This window comes from Sycon ciliatum, chromosome 4 (genome assembly GCF_964019385.1).
Source record: "Sycon ciliatum chromosome 4, ocSycCili1.1, whole genome shotgun sequence".
NCBI lineage: Eukaryota > Metazoa > Porifera > Calcarea > Leucosolenida > Sycettidae > Sycon > Sycon ciliatum.
In genome coordinates, this window is record NC_088646.1 from 41,473,402 (window position 1) to 41,496,751 (window position 23,350).

Consider the following 23,350-nt stretch of genomic DNA (forward strand, 5'->3'; position numbering starts at 1 on the left):
TTGTACACGCCTATCACTGCACACCTTGTACACGCCTATCACTGCACACCTTGTACACGCCTATACCTGCACACCTTGTACACGCCTATCACTGCACACCTTGTACACGCCTATCACTGCACACCTTGTACACGCCTATCACTTCACACCTTGTACACGCCTATCACTGCACACCTTGTACACGCCTATCACTGCACAGCTTGTACACGCCTATCACTGCACACCTTGTACACACCTATCACTGCACACCTTGTACACGCCTATCACTTCACACCTTGTACACGCCTATCACTGCACACCTTGTACACGCCTATCACTTCACACCTTGTACACGCCTATCACTGCACACCTTGTACACGCCTATCACTGCACACCTTGTACACGCCTATCACTGCACACCTTGTACACGCCTATCACTGCACACCTTGTACACGCCTATCACTTCACACCTTGTACACGCCTATCACTGCACACCTTGTACACGCCTATCACTTCACACCTTGTACACGCCTATCACTGCACACCTTGTACACGCCTATCACTGCACACCTTGTACACGCCTATCACTGCACACCTTGTACACGCCTATCACTGCACAGCTTGTACACGCCTATCACTTCACAGCTTGTACACGCCTATCACTTCACACCTTGTACACGCCTATCACTGCACACCTTGTACACGCCTATCACTGCACACCTTGTACACGCCTATCACTGCACACCTTGTACACGCCTATCACTGCACAGCTTGTACACGCCTATCACTTCACAGCTTGTACACGCCTATCACTTCACACCTTGTACACGCCTATCACTGCACACCTTGTACACGCCTATCACTGCACACCTTGTACACGCCTATCACTGCACACCTTGTACACGCCTATCACTTCACACCTTGTACACGCCTATCACTGCACACCTTGTACACACCTATCACTGCACACCTTGTACACGCCTATCACTGCACACCTTGTACACGCCTATCACTTCACACCTTGTACACGCCTATCACTGCACACCTTGTACACGCCTATCACTTCACACCTTGTACACGCCTATCACTTCACACCTTGTACACGCCTATCACTGCACACCTTGTACACGCCTATCACTTCACACCTTGTACACGCCTATCACTGCACACCTTGTACACGCCTATCACTGCACACCTTGTACACGCCTATCACTGCACACCTTGTACACGCCTATCACTGCACACCTTGTACACGCCTATCACTGCACACCTTGTACGCGCCTATCACTGCACAGCTTGTACACGCCTATCACTGCACACCTTGTACACGCCTATCACTTCACACCTTGTACACGCCTATCACTTCACACCTTGTACACGCCTATCACTTCACACCTTGTACACACCTATCACTTCACACCTTGTACACGCCTATCACTGCACAGCTTGTACACGCCTATCACTTCACACCTTGTACACACCTATCACTGCAGAGCTTGTACACGCCTATCACTGCACACCTTGTACACGCCTATCACTTCACAGCTTGTACACGCCTATCACTGCACACCTTGTACACGCCTATCACTTCACAGCTTGTACACGCCTATCACTGCACAGCTTGTACACGCCTATCACTGCACACCTTGTACACGCCTATCACTGCACAGCTTGTACACGCCTATCACTGCACACCTTGTACACGCCTATCACTGCACACCTTGTACACGCCTATCACTGCACAGCTTGTACACGCCTATCACTGCACACCTTGTACACGCCTATCACTGCACACCTTGTACACGCCTATCACTGCACACCTTGTACACGCCTATCACTGCACAGCTTGTACACGCCTATCACTTCACACCTTGTACACGCCTATCACTGCACAGCTTGTACACGCCTATCACTTCACACCTTGTACACACCTATCACTGCACAGCTTGTACACGCCTATCACTGCACACCTTGTACACGCCTATCACTGCACACCTTGTACACGCCTATCACTGCACAGCTTGTACACGCCTATCACTGCACACCTTGTACACGCCTATCACTTCACAGCTTGTACACGCCTATCACTTCACACCTTGTACACGCCTATCACTGCACACCTTGTACACGCCTATCACTGCACACCCTGTACACGCCTATCACTGCACACCTTGTACACGCCTATCACTGCACACCTTGTACACGCCTATCACTTCACACCTTGTACACGCCTATCACTGCACACCTTGTACACACCTATCACTGCACACCTTGTACACGCCTATCACTGCACACCTTGTACACGCCTATCACTTCACACCTTGTACACGCCTATCACTGCACACCTTGTACACGCCTATCACTTCACACCTTGTACACGCCTATCACTGCACACCTTGTACATGCCTATCACTTCACACCTTGTACACGCCTATCACTTCACACCTTGTACACGCCTATCACTGCACACCTTGTACACGCCTATCACTTCACACCTTGTACACGCCTATCACTTCACACCTTGTACACGCCTATCACTGCACACCTTGTACACGCCTATCACTTCACACCTTGTACACGCCTATCACTGCACACCTTGTACACGCCTATCACTGCACACCTTGTACACGCCTATCACTGCACACCTTGTACACGCCTATCACTGCACACCTTGTACACGCCTATCACTGCACACCTTGTACGCGCCTATCACTGCACAGCTTGTACACGCCTATCACTGCACACCTTGTACACGCCTATCACTTCACACCTTGTACACGCCTATCACTTCACACCTTGTACACGCCTATCACTTCACACCTTGTACACACCTATCACTTCACACCTTGTACACGCCTATCACTGCACAGCTTGTACACGCCTATCACTTCACACCTTGTACACACCTATCACTGCAGAGCTTGTACACGCCTATCACTGCACACCTTGTACACGCCTATCACTGCACACCTTGTACACGCCTATCACTGCACAGCTTGTACACGCCTATCACTGCACACCTTGTACACGCCTATCACTGCACACCTTGTACACGCCTATCACTGCACAGCTTGTACACGCCTATCACTGCACACCTTGTACACGCCTATCACTGCACACCTTGTACACGCCTATCACTGCACACCTTGTACACGCCTATCACTGCACAGCTTGTACACGCCTATCACTTCACACCTTGTACACGCCTATCACTGCACAGCTTGTACACGCCTATCACTTCACACCTTGTACACACCTATCACTGCACAGCTTGTACACGCCTATCACTGCACACCTTGTACACGCCTATCACTGCACACCTTGTACACGCCTATCACTGCACACCTTGTACACGCCTATCACTGCACAGCTTGTACACGCCTATCACTGCACACCTTGTACACGCCTATCACTGCACAGCTTGTACACGCCTATCACTGCACACCTTGTACACGCCTATCACTGCACACCTTGTACACGCCTATCACTGCACACCTTGTACACGCCTATCACTGCACAGCTTGTACACGCCTATCACTGCACACCTTGTACACGCCTATCACTGCACACCTTGTACACGCCTATCACTGCACAGCTTGTACACGCCTATCACTGCACAGCTTGTACACGCCTATCACTGCACAGCTTGTACACGCCTATCACTGCACAGCTTGTACACGCCTATCACTGCACACCTTGTACACGCCTATCACTGCACACCTTGTACACGCCTATCACTGCACAGCTTGTACACGCCTATCACTGCACACCTTGTACACGCCTATCACTGCACACCTTGTACACGCCTATCACTGCACAGCTTGTACACGCCTATCACTGCACACCTTGTACACGCCTATCACTGCACACCTTGTACACGCCTATCACTTCACACCTTGTACACGCCTATCACTGCACACCTTGTACACGCCTATCACTGCACACCTTGTACATGCCTATCACTGCACACCTTGTACACGCCTATCACTGCACACCTTGTACACGCCTATCACTGCACACCTTGTACACGCCTATCACTGCACACCTTGTACACGCCTATCACTTCACACCTTGTACACGCCTATCACTGCACACCTTGTACACGCCTATCACTGCACACCTTGTACATGCCTATCACTTCACACCTTGTACACGCCTATCACTGCACACCTTGTACACGCCTATCACTTCACACCTTGTACGCGCCTATCACTGCACACCTTGTACACGCCTATCACTGCACAGCTTGTACACGCCTATCACTGCACACCTTGTACACGCCTATCACTGCACACCTTGTACACGCCTATCACTGCACAGCTTGTACACGCCTATCACTTCACACCTTGTACACGCCTATCACTGCACACCTTGTACACGCCTATCACTGCACACCTTGTACACGCCTATCACTGCACACCTCGTACACGCCTATCACTGCACACCTTGTACACGCCTATCACTGCACACCTTGTACACGCCTATCACTGCACACCTTGTACACGCCTATCACTTCACAACTTGTACACGCCTATCACTGCACACCTTGTACACGCCTATCACTGCACACCTTGTACACGCCTATCACTTCACACCTTGTACACGCCTATCACTGCACACCTTGTACACGCCTATCACTTCACACCTTGTACACGCCTAGCACTGCACACTTTGTACACGCCTATCACTGCACACCTTGTACACGCCTATACCTGCACACCTTGTACACGCCTATCACTGCACACCTTGTACACGCCTATCACTGCACACCTTGTACACGCCTATCACTTCACACCTTGTACACGCCTATCACTGCACACCTTGTACACGCCTATCACTGCACAGCTTGTACACGCCTATCACTGCACACCTTGTACACACCTATCACTGCACACCTTGTACACGCCTATCACTTCACACCTTGTACACGCCTATCACTGCACACCTTGTACACGCCTATCACTTCACACCTTGTACACGCCTATCACTGCACACCTTGTACACGCCTATCACTGCACACCTTGTACACGCCTATCACTGCACACCTTGTACACGCCTATCACTGCACACCTTGTACACGCCTATCACTTCACACCTTGTACACGCCTATCACTGCACACCTTGTACACGCCTATCACTTCACACCTTGTACACGCCTATCACTGCACACCTTGTACACGCCTATCACTGCACACCTTGTACACGCCTATCACTGCACACCTTGTACACGCCTATCACTGCACAGCTTGTACACGCCTATCACTTCACAGCTTGTACACGCCTATCACTTCACACCTTGTACACGCCTATCACTGCACACCTTGTACACGCCTATACTTGCACACCTTGTACACGCCTATCACTGCACACCTTGTACACGCCTATCACTGCACAGCTTGTACACGCCTATCACTTCACAGCTTGTACACGCCTATCACTTCACACCTTGTACACGCCTATCACTGCACACCTTGTACACGCCTATCACTGCACACCTTGTACACGCCTATCACTGCACACCTTGTACACGCCTATCACTTCACACCTTGTACACGCCTATCACTGCACACCTTGTACACACCTATCACTGCACACCTTGTACACGCCTATCACTGCACACCTTGTACACGCCTATCACTTCACACCTTGTACACGCCTATCACTGCACACCTTGTACACGCCTATCACTTCACACCTTGTACACGCCTATCACTTCACACCTTGTACACGCCTATCACTGCACACCTTGTACACGCCTATCACTTCACACCTTGTACACGCCTATCACTGCACACCTTGTACACGCCTATCACTGCACACCTTGTACACGCCTATCACTGCACACCTTGTACACGCCTATCACTGCACACCTTGTACACGCCTATCACTGCACTCCTTGTACGCGCCTATCACTGCACAGCTTGTACACGCCTATCACTGCACACCTTGTACACGCCTATCACTTCACACCTTGTACACGCCTATCACTTCACACCTTGTACACGCCTATCACTTCACACCTTGTACACACCTATCACTTCACACCTTGTACACGCCTATCACTGCACAGCTTGTACACGCCTATCACTTCACACCTTGTACACACCTATCACTGCAGAGCTTGTACACGCCTATCACTGCACACCTTGTACACGCCTATCACTTCACAGCTTGTACACGCCTATCACTGCACACCTTGTACACGCCTATCACTTCACAGCTTGTACACGCCTATCACTGCACAGCTTGTACACGCCTATCACTGCACACCTTGTACACGCCTATCACTGCACAGCTTGTACACGCCTATCACTGCACACCTTGTACACGCCTATCACTGCACACCTTGTACACGCCTATCACTGCACAGCTTGTACACGCCTATCACTGCACACCTTGTACACGCCTATCACTGCACACCTTGTACACGCCTATCACTGCACACCTTGTACACGCCTATCACTGCACAGCTTGTACACGCCTATCACTTCACACCTTGTACACGCCTATCACTGCACAGCTTGTACACGCCTATCACTTCACACCTTGTACACACCTATCACTGCACAGCTTGTACACGCCTATCACTGCACACCTTGTACACGCCTATCACTGCACACCTTGTACACGCCTATCACTGCACAGCTTGTACACGCCTATCACTGCACACCTTGTACACGCCTATCACTGCACACCTTGTACACGCCTATCACTGCACAGCTTGTACACGCCTATCACTGCACACCTTGTACACGCCTATCACTGCACACCTTGTACACGCCTATCACTGCACACCTTGTACACGCCTATCACTGCACAGCTTGTACACGCCTATCACTGCACACCTTGTACACGCCTATCACTGCACACCTTGTACACGCCTATCACTGCACAGCTTGTACACGCCTATCACTGCACAGCTTGTACACGCCTATCACTGCACAGCTTGTACACGCCTATCACTGCACAGCTTGTACACGCCTATCACTGCACACCTTGTACACGCCTATCACTGCACACCTTGTACACGCCTATCACTGCACAGCTTGTACACGCCTATCACTGCACACCTTGTACACGCCTATCACTGCACACCTTGTACACGCCTATCACTTCACACCTTGTACACGCCTATCACTGCACACCTTGTACACGCCTATCACTGCACACCTTGTACATGCCTATCACTTCACACCTTGTACACGCCTATCACTGCACACCTTGTACGCGCCTATCACTGCACACCTTGTACACGCCTATCACTGCACAGCTTGTACACGCCTATCACTGCACACCTTGTACACGCCTATCACTGCACACCTTGTACACGCCTATCACTGCACAGCTTGTACACGCCTATCACTGCACACCTTGTACACGCCTATCACTGCACACCTTGTACACGCCTATCACTTCACACCTTGTACACGCCTATCACTGCACACCTTGTACACGCCTATCACTGCACACCTTGTACACGCCTATCACTGCACACCTCGTACACGCCTATCACTGCACACCTTGTACACGCCTATCACTGCACACCTTGTACACGCCTATCACTTCACAACTTGTACACGCCTATCACTGCACACCTTGTACACGCCTATCACTGCACACCTTGTACACGCCTATCACTTCACACCTTGTACACGCCTATCACTGCACACCTTGTACACGCCTATCACTTCACACCTTGTACACGCCTATCACTGCACACCTTGTACACGCCTATCACTGCACACCTTGTACACGCCTATACCTGCACACCTTGTACACGCCTATCACTGCACACCTTGTACACGCCTATCACTGCACACCTTGTACACGCCTATCACTTCACACCTTGTACACGCCTATCACTTCACACCTTGTACACGCCTATCACTGCACACCTTGTACACACCTATCACTGCACACCTTGTACACGCCTATCACTGCACACCTTGTACACGCCTATCACTGCACACCTTGTACACGCCTATCACTGCACACCTTGTACACGCCTATCACTGCACACCTTGTACACGCCTATCACTGCACACCTTGTACGCGCCTATCACTGCACAGCTTGTACACGCCTATCACTGCACACCTTGTACACGCCTATCACTGCACAGCTTGTACACGCATATCACTGCACACCTTGTACACGCCTATCACTTCACACCTTGTACACGCCTATCACTGCACACCTTGTACACGCCTATCACTGCACACCTTGTACACGCCTATCACTGCACACCTTGTACACGCCTATCACTGCACACCTTGTACACACCTATCACTGCACACCTTGTACACGCCTATCACTTCACACCTTGTACACGCCTATCACTTCACACCTTGTACACGCCTATCACTGCACACCTTGTACACGCCTATCACTGCACACCTTGTACACGCCTATCACTTCACACCTTGTACACGCCTATCACTGCACACCTTGTACACGCCTATCACTGCACACCTTGTACACGCCTATCACTTCACACCTTGTACACGCCTATCACTTCACACCTTGTACACGCCTATCACTGCACACCTTGTACACACCTATCACTGCACACCTTGTACACGCCTATCACTGCACACCTTGTACACGCCTATCACTTCACACCTTGTACACGCCTATCACTGCACACCTTGTACACGCCTATCACTGCACACCTTGTACACGCCTATCACTGCACACCTTGTACACGCCTATCACTGCACACCTTGTACACGCCTATCACTGCACACCTTGTACGCGCCTATCACTGCACAGCTTGTACACGCCTATCACTGCACACCTTGTACACGCCTATCACTTCACACCTTGTACACGCCTATCACTTCACACCTTGTACACGCCTATCACTTCACACCTTGTACACACCTATCACTTCACACCTTGTACACGCCTATCACTGCACAGCTTGTACACGCCTATCACTTCACACCTTGTACACGCCTATCACTGCACAGCTTGTACACGCCTATCACTGCACACCTTGTACACGCCTATCACTGCACACCTTGTACACGCCTATCACTGCACACCTTGTACACGCCTATCACTGCACACCTTGTACACGCCTATCACTGCACAGCTTGTACACGCCTATCACTGCACACCTTGTACACGCCTATCACTGCACACCTTGTACACGCCTATCACTGCACACCTTGTACACGCCTATCACTGCACACCTTGTACACGCCTATCACTGCACACCTTGTACACGCCTATCACTGCACAGCTTGTACACGCCTATCACTTCACACCTTGTACACGCCTATCACTGCACAGCTTGTACACGCCTATCACTTCACACCTTGTACACACCTATCACTGCACAGCTTGTACACGCCTATCACTGCACACCTTGTACACGCCTATCACTGCACACCTTGTACACGCCTATCACTGCACAGCTTGTACACGCCTATCACTGCACACCTTGTACACGCCTATCACTGCACACCTTGTACACGCCTATCACTGCACAGCTTGTACACGCCTATCACTGCACACCTTGTACACGCCTATCACTGCACACCTTGTACACGCCTATCACTGCACACCTTGTACACGCCTATCACTGCACAGCTTGTACACGCCTATCACTGCACACATTGTACACGCCTATCACTGCACACCTTGTACACGCCTATCACTGCACAGCTTGTACACGCCTATCACTGCACAGCTTGTACACGCCTATCACTGCACAGCTTGTACACGCCTATCACTGCACAGCTTGTACACGCCTATCACTGCACACCTTGTACACGCCTATCACTGCACACCTTGTACACGCCTATCACTGCACAGCTTGTACACGCCTATCACTGCACACCTTGTACACGCCTATCACTGCACACCTTGTACACGCCTATCACTGCACAGCTTGTACACGCCTATCACTGCACACCTTGTACACGCCTATCACTGCACACCTTGTACACGCCTATCACTTCACACCTTGTACACGCCTATCACTGCACACCTTGTACACGCCTATCACTGCACACCTTGTACACGCCTATCACTGCACACCTTGTACACGCCTATCACTGCACACCTTGTACACGCCTATCACTGCACACCTTGTACACACCTATCACTGCACACCTTGTACACGCCTATCACTTCACACCTTGTACACGCCTATCACTGCACACCTTGTACACGCCTATCACTGCACACCTTGTACATGCCTATCACTTCACACCTTGTACACGCCTATCACTGCACACCTTGTACACGCCTATCACTTCACACCTTGTACGCGCCTATCACTGCACACCTTGTACACGCCTATCACTGCACAGCTTGTACACGCCTATCACTGCACACCTTGTACACGCCTATCACTGCACACCTTGTACACGCCTATCACTGCACAGCTTGTACACGCCTATCACTGCACACCTTGTACACGCCTATCACTGCACACCTTGTACACGCCTATCACTTCACACCTTGTACACGCCTATCACTGCACAGCTTGTACACGCCTATCACTGCACAGCTTGTACACGCCTATCACTGCACAGCTTGTACACGCCTATCACTGCACACCTTGTACACGCCTATCACTGCACACCTTGTACACGCCTATCACTGCACACCTTGTACACGCCTATCACTGCACAGCTTGTACACGCCTATCACTGCACACCTTGTACACGCCTATCACTTCACACCTTGTACACGCCTATCACTGCACACCTTGTACACGCCTATCACTGCACACCTTGTACACGCCTATCACTGCACACCTTGTACACACCTATCACTGCACACCTTGTACACGCCTATCACTTCACACCTTGTACGCGCCTATCACTGCACACCTTGTACACGCCTATCACTGCACAGCTTGTACACGCCTATCACTGCACACCTTGTACACGCCTATCACTGCACACCTTGTACACGCCTATCACTGCACAGCTTGTACACGCCTATCACTGCACACCTTGTACACGCCTATCACTGCACACCTTGTACACGCCTATCACTTCACACCTTGTACACGCCTATCACTGCACACCTTGTACACGCCTATCACTGCACACCTTGTACACGCCTATCACTTCACACCTTGTACACGCCTATCACTGCACACCTTGTACACACCTATCACTGCACACCTTGTACACGCCTATCACTGCACACCTTGTACACGCCTATCACTTCACACCTTGTACACGCCTATCACTGCACACCTTGTACACGCCTATCACTGCACACCTTGTACACGCCTATCACTGCACACCTTGTACACGCCTATCACTGCACACCTTGTACACGCCTATCACTGCACACCTTGTACACGCCTATCACTGCACACCTTGTACACGCCTATCACTGCACACCTTGTACGCGCCTATCACTGCACAGCTTGTACACGCCTATCACTGCACACCTTGTACACGCCTATCACTTCACACGTTGTACACGCCTATCACTTCACACCTTGTACACGCCTATCACTTCACACCTTGTACACGCCTATCACTGCACACCTTGTACACGCCTATCACTTCACACCTTGTACACGCCTATCACTTCACACCTTGTACACGCCTATCACTGCACACCTTGTACACGCCTATCACTTCACACCTTGTACACGCCTATCACTGCACACCTTGTACACGCCTATCACTGCACACCTTGTACACGCCTATCACTGCACACCTTGTACACGCCTATCACTGCACACCTTGTACACGCCTATCACTGCACACCTTGTACGCGCCTATCACTGCACAGCTTGTACACGCCTATCACTGCACACCTTGTACACGCCTATCACTTCACACCTTGTACACGCCTATCACTTCACACCTTGTACACGCCTATCACTTCACACCTTGTACACGCCTATCACTGCACACCTTGTACACGCCTATCACTTCACACCTTGTACACGCCTATCACTGCACACCTTGTACACGCCTATCACTTCACACCTTGTACACGCCTATCACTTCACACCTTGTACACGCCTATCACTGCACACCTTGTACACGCCTATCACTTCACACCTTGTACACGCCTATCACTGCACACCTTGTACACGCCTATCACTGCACACCTTGTACACGCCTATCACTTCACACCTTGTACACGCCTATCACTGCACACCTTGTACACGCCTATCACTGCACACCTTGTACACGCCTATCACTGCACACCTTGTACACGCCTATCACTGCACAGCTTGTACACGCCTATCACTGCACACCTTGTACACGCCTATCACTGCACACCTTGTACACGCCTATCACTGCACAGCTTGTACACGCCTATCACTGCACACCTTGTACACGCCTATCACTGCACACCTTGTACACGCCTATCACTTCACACCTTGTACACGCCTATCACTGCACACCTTGTACACGCCTATCACTGCACACCTTGTACACGCCTATCACTGCACACCTTGTACACGCCTATCACTGCACACCTTGTACACGCCTATCACTGCACACCTTGTACACGCCTATCACTGCACACCTTGTACACGCCTATCACTTCACACCTTGTACACGCCTATCACTGCACACCTTGTACACGCCTATCACTGCACACCTTGTACATGCCTATCACTTCACACCTTGTACACGCCTATCACTGCACACCTTGTACACGCCTATCACTTCACACCTTGTACGCGCCTATCACTGCACACCTTGTACACGCCTATCACTGCACAGCTTGTACACGCCTATCACTGCACACCTTGTACACGCCTATCACTGCACACCTTGTACACGCCTATCACTGCACAGCTTGTACACGCCTATCACTGCACACCTTGTACACGCCTATCACTGCACACCTTGTACACGCCTATCACTTCACACCTTGTACACGCCTATCACTGCACACCTTGTACACGCCTACCACTGCACACCTTGTACACGCCTATCACTGCACACCTTGTACACGCCTATCACTGCACACCTTGTACACGCCTATCACTGCACACCTTGTACACGCCTATCACTGCACACCTTGTACACGCCTATCACTTCACAACTTGTACACGCCTATCACTGCACACCTTGTACACGCCTATCACTGCACACCTTGTACACGCCTATCACTTCACACCTTGTACACGCCTATCACTGCACACCTTGTACACGCCTATCACTTCACACCTTGTACGCGCCTATCACTGCACACCTTGTACACGCCTATCACTGCACACCTTGTACACGCCTATCACTGCACACCTTGTACACGCCTATCACTGCACACCTTGTACACGCCTATCACTGCACACCTTGTACACGCCTATCACTGCACACCTTGTACACGCCTATCACTGCACACCTTGTACGCGCCTATCACTTCACACCTTGTACACGCCTATCACTGCACACCTTGTACACGCCTATCACTGCACACCTTGTACACGCCTATCACTGCACACCTTGTACACGCCTATCACTGCACACCTTGTACACGCCTATCACTTCACACCTTGTACACGCCTATCACTTCACAGCTTGTACACGCCTATCACTTCACACCTTGTACACGCCTATCACTGCACACCTTGTACACGCCTATCACTGCACACCTTGTACACGCCTATCACTGCACACCTTGTACACGCCTATCACTTCACACCTTGTACGCGCCTATCACTGCACACCTTGTACACGCCTATCACTGCACACCTTGTACACGCCTATCACTGCACACCTTGTACACGCCTATCACTGCACACCTTGTACACGCCTATCACTGCACAGCTTGTACACGCCTATCACTGCACACCTTGTACACACCTATCACTGCACACCTTGTACACGCCTATCACTGCACACCTTGTACACGCCTATCACTGCACACCTTGTACACGCCTATCACTGCACACCTTGTACACGCCTATCACTGCACACCTTGTACACGCCTATCACTTCACAACTTGTACACGCCTATCACTGCACACCTTGTACACGCCTATCACTGCACACCTTGTACACGCCTATCACTTCACACCTTGTACACGCCTATCACTGCACACCTTGTACACGCCTATCACTTCACACCTTGTACGCGCCTATCACTGCACACCTTGTACACGCATATCACTGCACACCTTGTACACGCCTATCACTGCACACCTTGTACACGCCTATCACTGCACACCTTGTACACGCCTATCACTGCACACCTTGTACACGCCTATCACTGCACACCTTGTACACGCCTATCACTGCACACCTTGTACGCGCCTATCACTTCACACCTTGTACACGCCTATCACTGCACACCTTGTACACGCCTATCACTGCACACCTTGTACACGCCTATCACTGCACACCTTGTACACGCCTATCACTGCACACCTTGTACACGCCTATCACTGCACAGCTTGTACACGCCTATCACTTCACACCTTGTACACGCCTATCACTGCACAGCTTGTACACGCCTATCACTGCACACCTTGTACACGCCTATCACTTCACACCTTGTACACGCCTATCACTTCACAGCTTGTACACGCCTATCACTTCACACCTTGTACACGCCTATCACTGCACACCTTGTACACGCCTATCACTGCACACCTTGTACACGCCTATCACTGCACACCTTGTACACGCCTATCACTTCACACCTTGTACGCGCCTATCACTGCACACCTTGTACACGCCTATCACTGCACACCTTGTACACGCCTATCACTGCACACCTTGTACACGCCTATCACTGCACACCTTGTACACGCCTATCACTGCACAGCTTGTACGCGCCTTTCAGTTGCACACCTTGTACGCGCCTATCAGTTGCACAGCTTGTGCGCGCCTATCAGTTGCTCAGCTTGTGCGCGCCTTTCAGTTGCACAGCTAGTGTGTATTTTTGTGTAATTGTTGTGTGTACGTTACACAACACACGGGGCTATAGAAACATACAATATCCTACCTTGCCGTGGAGAAGTGTAGATGATCCGTTCAGCAGATCTGATGGCAAGTCTCCCTTCTGGTAAGGAGAAATTAGCCAGCTGGTGTAGTGTATTCTGTGTGTAGACACTGTGCACCCTCCACTCTGATTTTAACCAGATGAACACTGTGATGTTTGAACTCTCCCCTGCTTGTCCAGTAAAACGAAATAGCTCGACAATTGATTCACCTGTACACAGGGCAGTGCAGCACATTCCACTCAGTCACATGACATGGTGAATATTACATACACATAGTTGTACGTCAGCACCGTTATCAAGCAGACACAAAGCTCCAACATCCTAATTGACGTATTTATGTCTATGACACTGGAGATCCACATGCAGGACCATCCCTGCCCGCACCACTGTCAATATGCAGGACCATCCCTGCCCGCACCAATATCTACGGCTGAAGACAAAGGGCATACATCTTGCTCGTTTGCTTCTGGTCATTCCTGACTACGGGTACATGCAGACCAACACTATCACATAGAGCATGCCAGTATGGTCAAGTACTGCCATCACTTTACATACATCTACGGATGTGCAAGTACTGCCATCACTTTACATACATCTACGGATGTGCAAGTACTGCCATCACTTTACATACATCTACGGATGTGCAAGTACTGCCATCACTTTACATACATCTACGAATGTGCAAGTACTGCCATCACTTTACATACATCTACGGATGTGCAAGTACTGCCATCACTTTACATACATCTACGGATGTGCAAGTACTGCCATCACTTTACATACATCTACGGATGTGCAAGTACTGCCATCACTTTACATACATCTACGGATGTGCAAGTACTGCCATCACTTTACATACATCTACGGATGTGCAAGTACTGCCATCACTTTACATACATCTACGGATGTGCAAGTACTGCCATCACTTTACATACATCTACGGATGTGCAAGTACTGCCATCACTTTACATACATCTACGAATGTGCAAGTACTGCCATCACTTTACATACATCTACGAATGTGCAAGTACTGCCATCACTTTACATACATCTACGGATGTGCAAGTACTGCCATCACTTTACATACATCTACGGATGTGCAAGTACTGCCATCACTTCACATACATCTACGAATATCCAAGTACTGCCATCACTTTACATACATCTACGAATGTGCAAGTACTGCCATCACTTTACATACATCTACGAATGTGCAAGTACTGCCATCACTTTACATACATCTACGAATGTGCAAGTACTGCCATCACTTTACATACATCTACGGATGTGCAAGTACTGCCATCACTTTACATACATCTACGAATGTGCAAGTACTGCCATCACTTTACATACATCTACGGATGTGCAAGTACTGCCATCACTTTACATACATCTACGAATGTGCAAGTACTGCCATCACTTTACATACATCTACGGATGTGCAAGTACTGCCATCACTTTACATACATCTACGAATGTGCAAGTACTGCCATCACTTCACATACATCTACGAATATCCAAGTACTGCCATCACTTTACATACATCTACGGATGTGCAAGTACTGCCATCACTTCACATACATCTACGAATATCCAAGTACTGCCATCACTTTACATACATCTACGGATGTGCAAGTACTGCCATCACTTTACATACATCTACGGATGTGCAAGTACTGCCATCACTTTACATACATCTACGGATGTGCAAGTACTGCCATCACTTTACATACATCTACGGATGTGCAAGTACTGCCATCACTTTACATACATCTACGGATGTGCAAGTACTGCCATCACTTTACATACATCTACGAATGTGCAAGTACTGCCATCACTTTACATACATCTACGGATGTGCAAGTACTGCCATCACTTTACATACATCTACGGATGTGCAAGTACTGCCATCACTTTACATACATCTACGAATGTGCAAGTACTGCCATCACTTTACATACATCTACGAATGTGCAAGTACTGCCATCACTTTACATACATCTACGAATGTGCAAGTACTGCCATCACTTTACATACATCTACGGATTTGCAAGTACTGCCATCACTTTACATACATCTACGGATGTGCAAGTACTGCCATCACTTTACATACATCTACGGATGTGCAAGTATTGCCATCACTTTACATACATCTACGGATGTGCAAGTACTGCCATCACTTTACATACATCTACGGATGTGCAAGTACTGCCATCACTTTACATACATCTACGGATGTGCAAGTACTGCCATCACTTTACATACATCTACGGATGTGCAAGTACTGCCATCACTTTACATACATCTACGGATGTGCAAGTACTGCAATCACTTTACATACATCTACGGATGTGCAAGTACTGCCATCACTTTACATACATCTACGGATGTGCAAGTACTGCCATCACTTTACATACATCTACGGATGTGCAAGTACTGCCATCACTTTACATACATCTACGGATGTGCAAGTATTGCCATCACTTTACATACATCTACGGATGTGCAAGTACTGCCATCACTTTACATACATCTACGGATGTGCAAGTACTGCCATCACTTTACATACATCTACGGATGTGCAAGTACTGCCATCACTTTACATACATCTACGGATGTGCAAGTACTGCCATCACTTTACATACATCTACGGATGTGCAAGTACTGCAATCACTTTACATACATCTACGGATGTGCAAGTACTGCCATCACTTTACATACATCTACGGATGTGCAAGTACTGCCATCACTTTACATACATCTACGGATGTGCAAGTACTGCCATCACTTTACATACATCTACGGATGTGCAAGTACTGCCATCACTTTACATACATCTACGGGTGTGCAAGTACTGCCATCACTTTACATACATCTACGAATGTGCAAGTACTGCCATCACTTTACATACATCTACGGATGTGCAAGTACTGCCATCACTTTACATACATCTACGGATGTGCAAGTACTGCCATCACTTTACATACATCTACGGATGTGCAAGTACTGCCATCACTTTACATACATCTACGGATGTGCAAGTACTGCAATCACTTTACATACATCTACGGATGTGCAAGTACTGCCATCACTTTACATACATCTACGGATGTGCAAGTACTGCCATCACTTTACATACATCTACGGATGTGCAAGTACTGCCATCACTTTACATACATCTACGGATGTGCAAGTACTGCCATCACTTTACATACATCTACGGGTGTGCAAGTACTGCCATCACTTTACATACATCTACGAATGTGCAAGTACTGCCATCACTTTACATACATCTACGGATGTGCAAGTACTGCCATCACTTTACATACATCTACGGATGTGCAAGTACTGCCATCACTTTACATACATCTACGAATGTGCAAGTACTGCCATCACTTTACATACATCTACGGATGTGCAAGTACTGCCATCACTTTACATACATCTACGGATGTGCAAGTACTGCCATCACTTTACATACATCTACGGATGTGCAAGTACTGCCATCACTTTACATACATCTACGGATGTGCAAGTACTGCCATCACTTTACATACATCTACGGATGTGCAAGTACTGCAATCACTTTACATACATCTACGGATGTGCAAGTACTGCCATCACTTTACATACATCTACGGATGTGCAAGTACTGCCATCACTTTACATACATCTACGGATGTGCAAGTACTGCCATCACTTTACATACATCTACGGATGTGCAAGTACTGCCATCACTTTACATACATCTACGGGTGTGCAAGTACTGCCATCACTTTACATACATCTACGAATGTGCAAGTACTGCCATCACTTTACATACATCTACGGATGTGCAAGTACTGCCATCACTTTACATACATCTACGGATGTGCAAGTACTGCCATCACTTTACATACATCTACGGATGTGCAAGTACTGCCATCACTTTACATACATCTATGGATGTGCTAAACCAGCAACAATCAAGAACTGTACAAGACACAGTACTAACTGTAGCAAAGGCGGCAGATCAACACCCAAACAACATGCCCATGCACCGAAAAAAGAAATAATACAGAACCAAACATCGTATTCTGTGTTGTGTGATCTCTGAAGCCCATGTCCAGGCCTTCAAAAAGTCCCATGAAAAGCTCCTCATCGTTCAGCTAGCAGGGATGTCAGTGGGGAACATTATAACTTACACTTGTGTGCGGTTGTGTGGTTGTTGATATACCCACGTTTGCACACACACCGGTCTTCGTTAGGCACTGCCACCAAATTGTCACTGCTATTGCAGTACCCTGTAGCAATGAACACAGAAATACATTACATTGTAACAATGAACACAGAAATACATTACATTGTAACAATGAACACAGAAATACATTACATTGTAACAATGAACACAGAAATACATTACATTGTAACAATGAACACAGAAATACATTACATTGTAACACTGAACACAATGCACTGTCTTTCCACTCTAATGGCTGGCACAGTGGTAACTCAAATTGAGTAGTGCTTGGATTGAATATGTACATGTGTTTTGACGACTAAGATGAGCCATACGAATGCAAAAATGTTGCCTTTAGCCTACTCCGTACGAAGTGCAGATCTTTGGAACAGAACAGCAAAAAGCCATACAGTCATTAGGGTGCCCCTGGGTGGTTTGGCTGATCTTCACACAGGTGCTGTACATGTGGCTGCGCTTGTAGCTCATCATTGTACATGTGGCTGCGCTTGTAGCTCATCATTGTACATGTGACTGCGCGTGTAGCTCTTTGTCGAATATGCTGCTGCATTTGTGTCTGATTGTCGTACCTGCTGCTGCGTTTGTGTTTCTGGGTCGTACATGCTGCTGACCCGTGGTACACCCTGCTGCGCTGTCTTTGAATGCTTGGTACATGCGGCTGCACCGTCTTCTGTCCCCTCCGTACGCACTCGTTCTTGTCTTGTCCCCGTTGTATACGCATTTTCTCATCTTGTCTCCTTTGTATTCGTCCGGTAGCCGTCTTGTCTCCGTCGTATTTGATCGTTTGCCGTCTGTCTCCCTTCCCGTTCGGGACTAGTTGTATCACACACGAGCGCCAATTTCGCCTCCACCGCCCCACATTTTCCCACGTCTTTATAATATATTCCCTTGCCTTGTCTTGTCTCGTCATCTCATGAGAATAAGAACAGAAAACTCTCTCTGTGTACGGAGAATAACTTGGTCTTTGGCTGTGTGGCGTGGTGCGATCACGCTTAAGGAAAAGTTCGTCGGCAGTCTAAGACGACATTCGGCGCCCATAATATATTCCCTTGTCTTGTCTCGTCGTCTCATGAAAGTAAGAGATAATTCTCTCTCTGTAACCGAGAATAACTTGGTCTTTGGCTGTGTGGCGTGACGCGGTTGCGCTAGAGGAGAACAGTTCGTCCCAATCATTGACGACATTTGGCGCCCAACGTAGGGCTCGAACCCATGACCCTGAGATTAAGAGTCTCATGCTCTACCGACTGAGCTAGCCAATGTTGCGTGTTGAGGAACCTGATCCCTGGTCAAGTAATCACGCAATTAGCATGTAATTCCATGCCTGTGTACAAGGGCAAGCTGTCAATTATCACGCCAATGTGCATACATAATAGTATGTCGTCTATGCCCAGTTTTACGCTGATAGGCCGACATGCCTATCCCCGCGGTCACGGTGTACAGTAGATGAGTTGTGCAAAATAAATCCTAATACAAGTTCAAATCAAAACTGGGGTAGAGTCAATCAGACTGCCTTGCTCTGTTCATCGCTCAGTCAGTACCTTGCTGAAATCCTGAGCAGAACTGGTCACACCAAGAGTACATAAAACCAGAGTGTGCAACTCGGGATGGTTCCTGTGGGAGCGTAAATTCGTGCAGTACGTCATTTCTGACGGCATGGTAACTTAGTAAGCCACAGGTACGGTGAAAAGTTGCGTAACCAGTCACGGTGGTGCAAGTCACTGAGTTTGTCCTAATTTCGTTTTTTTTGATACGGATAGCCTGGTGAATTTACTTGCCAGCGGATGTACGCAACGCACGCAGTCACACAAAAGCACCGAAATCCTAAAACAGGACCTCTAAAATCTTGGTTGATTTCCGAGCTGTGGAACATGAAAATTTGAGCTGTACGCAAATCGCGGCTTGGCTGACCTCATCAGGGTGACGTAGTGCATGAACTGGGCTGTTACAGATCTGATACGTACAGTCGCACACTCTGATTTATGTACTCTTGGTCGCACATATACAGTCGAGTTTTGTTTGTTTGTTTGTATTCTTTATTTAGAGTGGGAAGTCCAAAACAGGCCCTAGCCTTATAACAATGGTCACAGTAGTGAGGGAATGCTGTATATCTGTGCATAAGGATTAGTGAGTTTAACAGTGTAACAGTGAGTGTAGTGTGTGTAGGTTTATTTTATAACTCTTTGCATGCTGAGCGCTTTTCACCTGTCCACTGGCTTTCGAGTGCATTGAACCAGCTGGTGGAGTTTGTGCGCACAGAATTTCTGGTTTTTCATCATACTGGGCTTGTTGGAAAGATCCGGACTACTGAAGTAAGAGAATCTATACTGGTAGCTCTCAGCTCCATAGGCACATATCAGTGTCACTTCCACGTCCTCTCTGAACTACTTCACACGCCTCGGAATGGCACAACAACTCGACCTCACCTTCTTGTTCGTCACCTTACTCAACTTCAACCGGGTTTTCACAATTCAAACTGCGCTGAAAAGATGAGATCTGTTATAGACTGCATTCACTTCGTATTGCCGTCGCTGCATGCTGCTCTCTCGCTGCCTCTTCGTACGATCTTATCTCCTTTCGCTTCGTACAATCTTCTGCATTCGCGCATGTCTACAGTATTCTCTCATCATGGCTGCTGGCCCTTACCTGGTTGCTCTGGGTATGCTCGGGCCATTCTCTTGCTTACCTTCATAATGATAACTACTTCAAAGTACCAACAATAATTACTCCTCGTGTTGCTTGTGACTGTCGTGTGCCACAAGCATGCAGTAACGAAGTGTCAGTTACAACAATTGGCGACGAAAAATGGCTAGTAGTTTCAATCTCCACGAGGGTCAGTCCAATCATCTACCTACGTTCGACTCGTCAGGTACTCCTGCGGAGGTTGGCCAACGCTGGAAGAAATGGTTCCGCAGCTTTGAATACATGGCGGAAGGAATGGGTATTTCTGACACTAAGCGTTTTGAGATCTCTTTTACTACATTCCGCAGCCCCAACAATTCAAGATTTATTTCACGATCTCACCGATCCTGCAGCAAATCCTCCGACGAATGACGAGTTCAAGAAAGTGCACGCATGCTGAGTCACCACTTCAAGGCCGAGCCAAACCCTATCTACGAGCGACACTTGTTTCGACAGCTCGCCCCCAAAGCCGGTGAGAGTATCAGTCAGTTTGTTGTACGTTTACGGCAACAAGCTAGATTTTGTGATTTTGGTGATGTCACCAATGATATGATCCGGGACCATGTGGTGGCAACTATGCGAAATGTGGAACTAAAAAAGAAATTGCTTCAAGAATCGAAATTGACATTGGCCACTTGCTTAGAGATTTGTGCAATTTTCTTGTCAACCCAACGTCAAGCATAAGCTATGGGTTCTGAACAAACATTGCTGCCGGTGAACGCCATCGCAAGTAAGGCCTCGTCTACGTCTGGATCTCGTCCTGGCAGTTCTCCTCATTTTGTGAATCGTTCTTCTGCCTCTTCTGTTTCTGATGATCGAGCGTCGTCTGAGCACTTGTGTTATAGGTGTAACCGACCCGATCATCTCGGAAACCACCCTCAATGTCCTGCTCGTGGCAAGAGATGTACCAAATGCAAGAAAGTTGGTCACCTCGCGTCATGCTGTACGTCTCGAGCAACTAACAACATCGACGTCGAACCTGAGGATACAAGAGAGTCTTTTGTGATTGGTGCTATTGGTGAGCAAGTACAGAAAGACCCACTGATTACCATTGATGTCACCATTAACGATATTCCGTGCACGATGGAGGTAGATGCTGGTGCTGGAGTCTCTATTCTCCCTGAATCTGTTTGGAAAGAGAGGTTTTCCCATATCTCTTTAGAACAGAGCTCTGCTTCTTTGCATGCTTATGGTGGACATCCCCTAGTCGTTAAGGGAGAGTATACCGTTTCTGTCTGTCATGAGTCTCATTCGTTCAAAGATCGTATCATTGTCACGGTGCGTAAGAAGAACAACTCTATCCGTCTACTGTAAATCAACAAATTTTGGCCGATAAGAAACTGTGGCCGATCTCGAAATGAAACTTTTGGCCGTCATTTAACTTTGGCCGATTTGGGTTTTCAAAAAAGAAATCGATTGGTATTTGTTGCCCTCACATGCAGCGATGGCTTAATAATGCATCATTTGCCTCTATGACAAATTTTGGCCTGCAATTTACTTTGGCCGG

General features: G+C 48.4%; 1 protein-coding gene across 1 annotated transcript in view; it reads right to left on the reverse strand.

The window, feature by feature from the left end:
• Positions 1-23,350, reverse strand: part of LOC135816228 (uncharacterized) — a 66,863-nt gene that overhangs the window by 11,937 nt on the left and 31,576 nt on the right. The window contains exons 4-5 of the mRNA XM_065329635.1: positions 19,112-19,210; positions 14,930-15,136 (exon numbers count right to left, since the gene is read on the reverse strand). Of these exons, the coding sequence (XP_065185707.1) occupies positions 14,930-15,136; positions 19,112-19,210 (306 nt within the window). The remainder of the gene's footprint in view (positions 1-14,929; positions 15,137-19,111; positions 19,211-23,350) is intronic.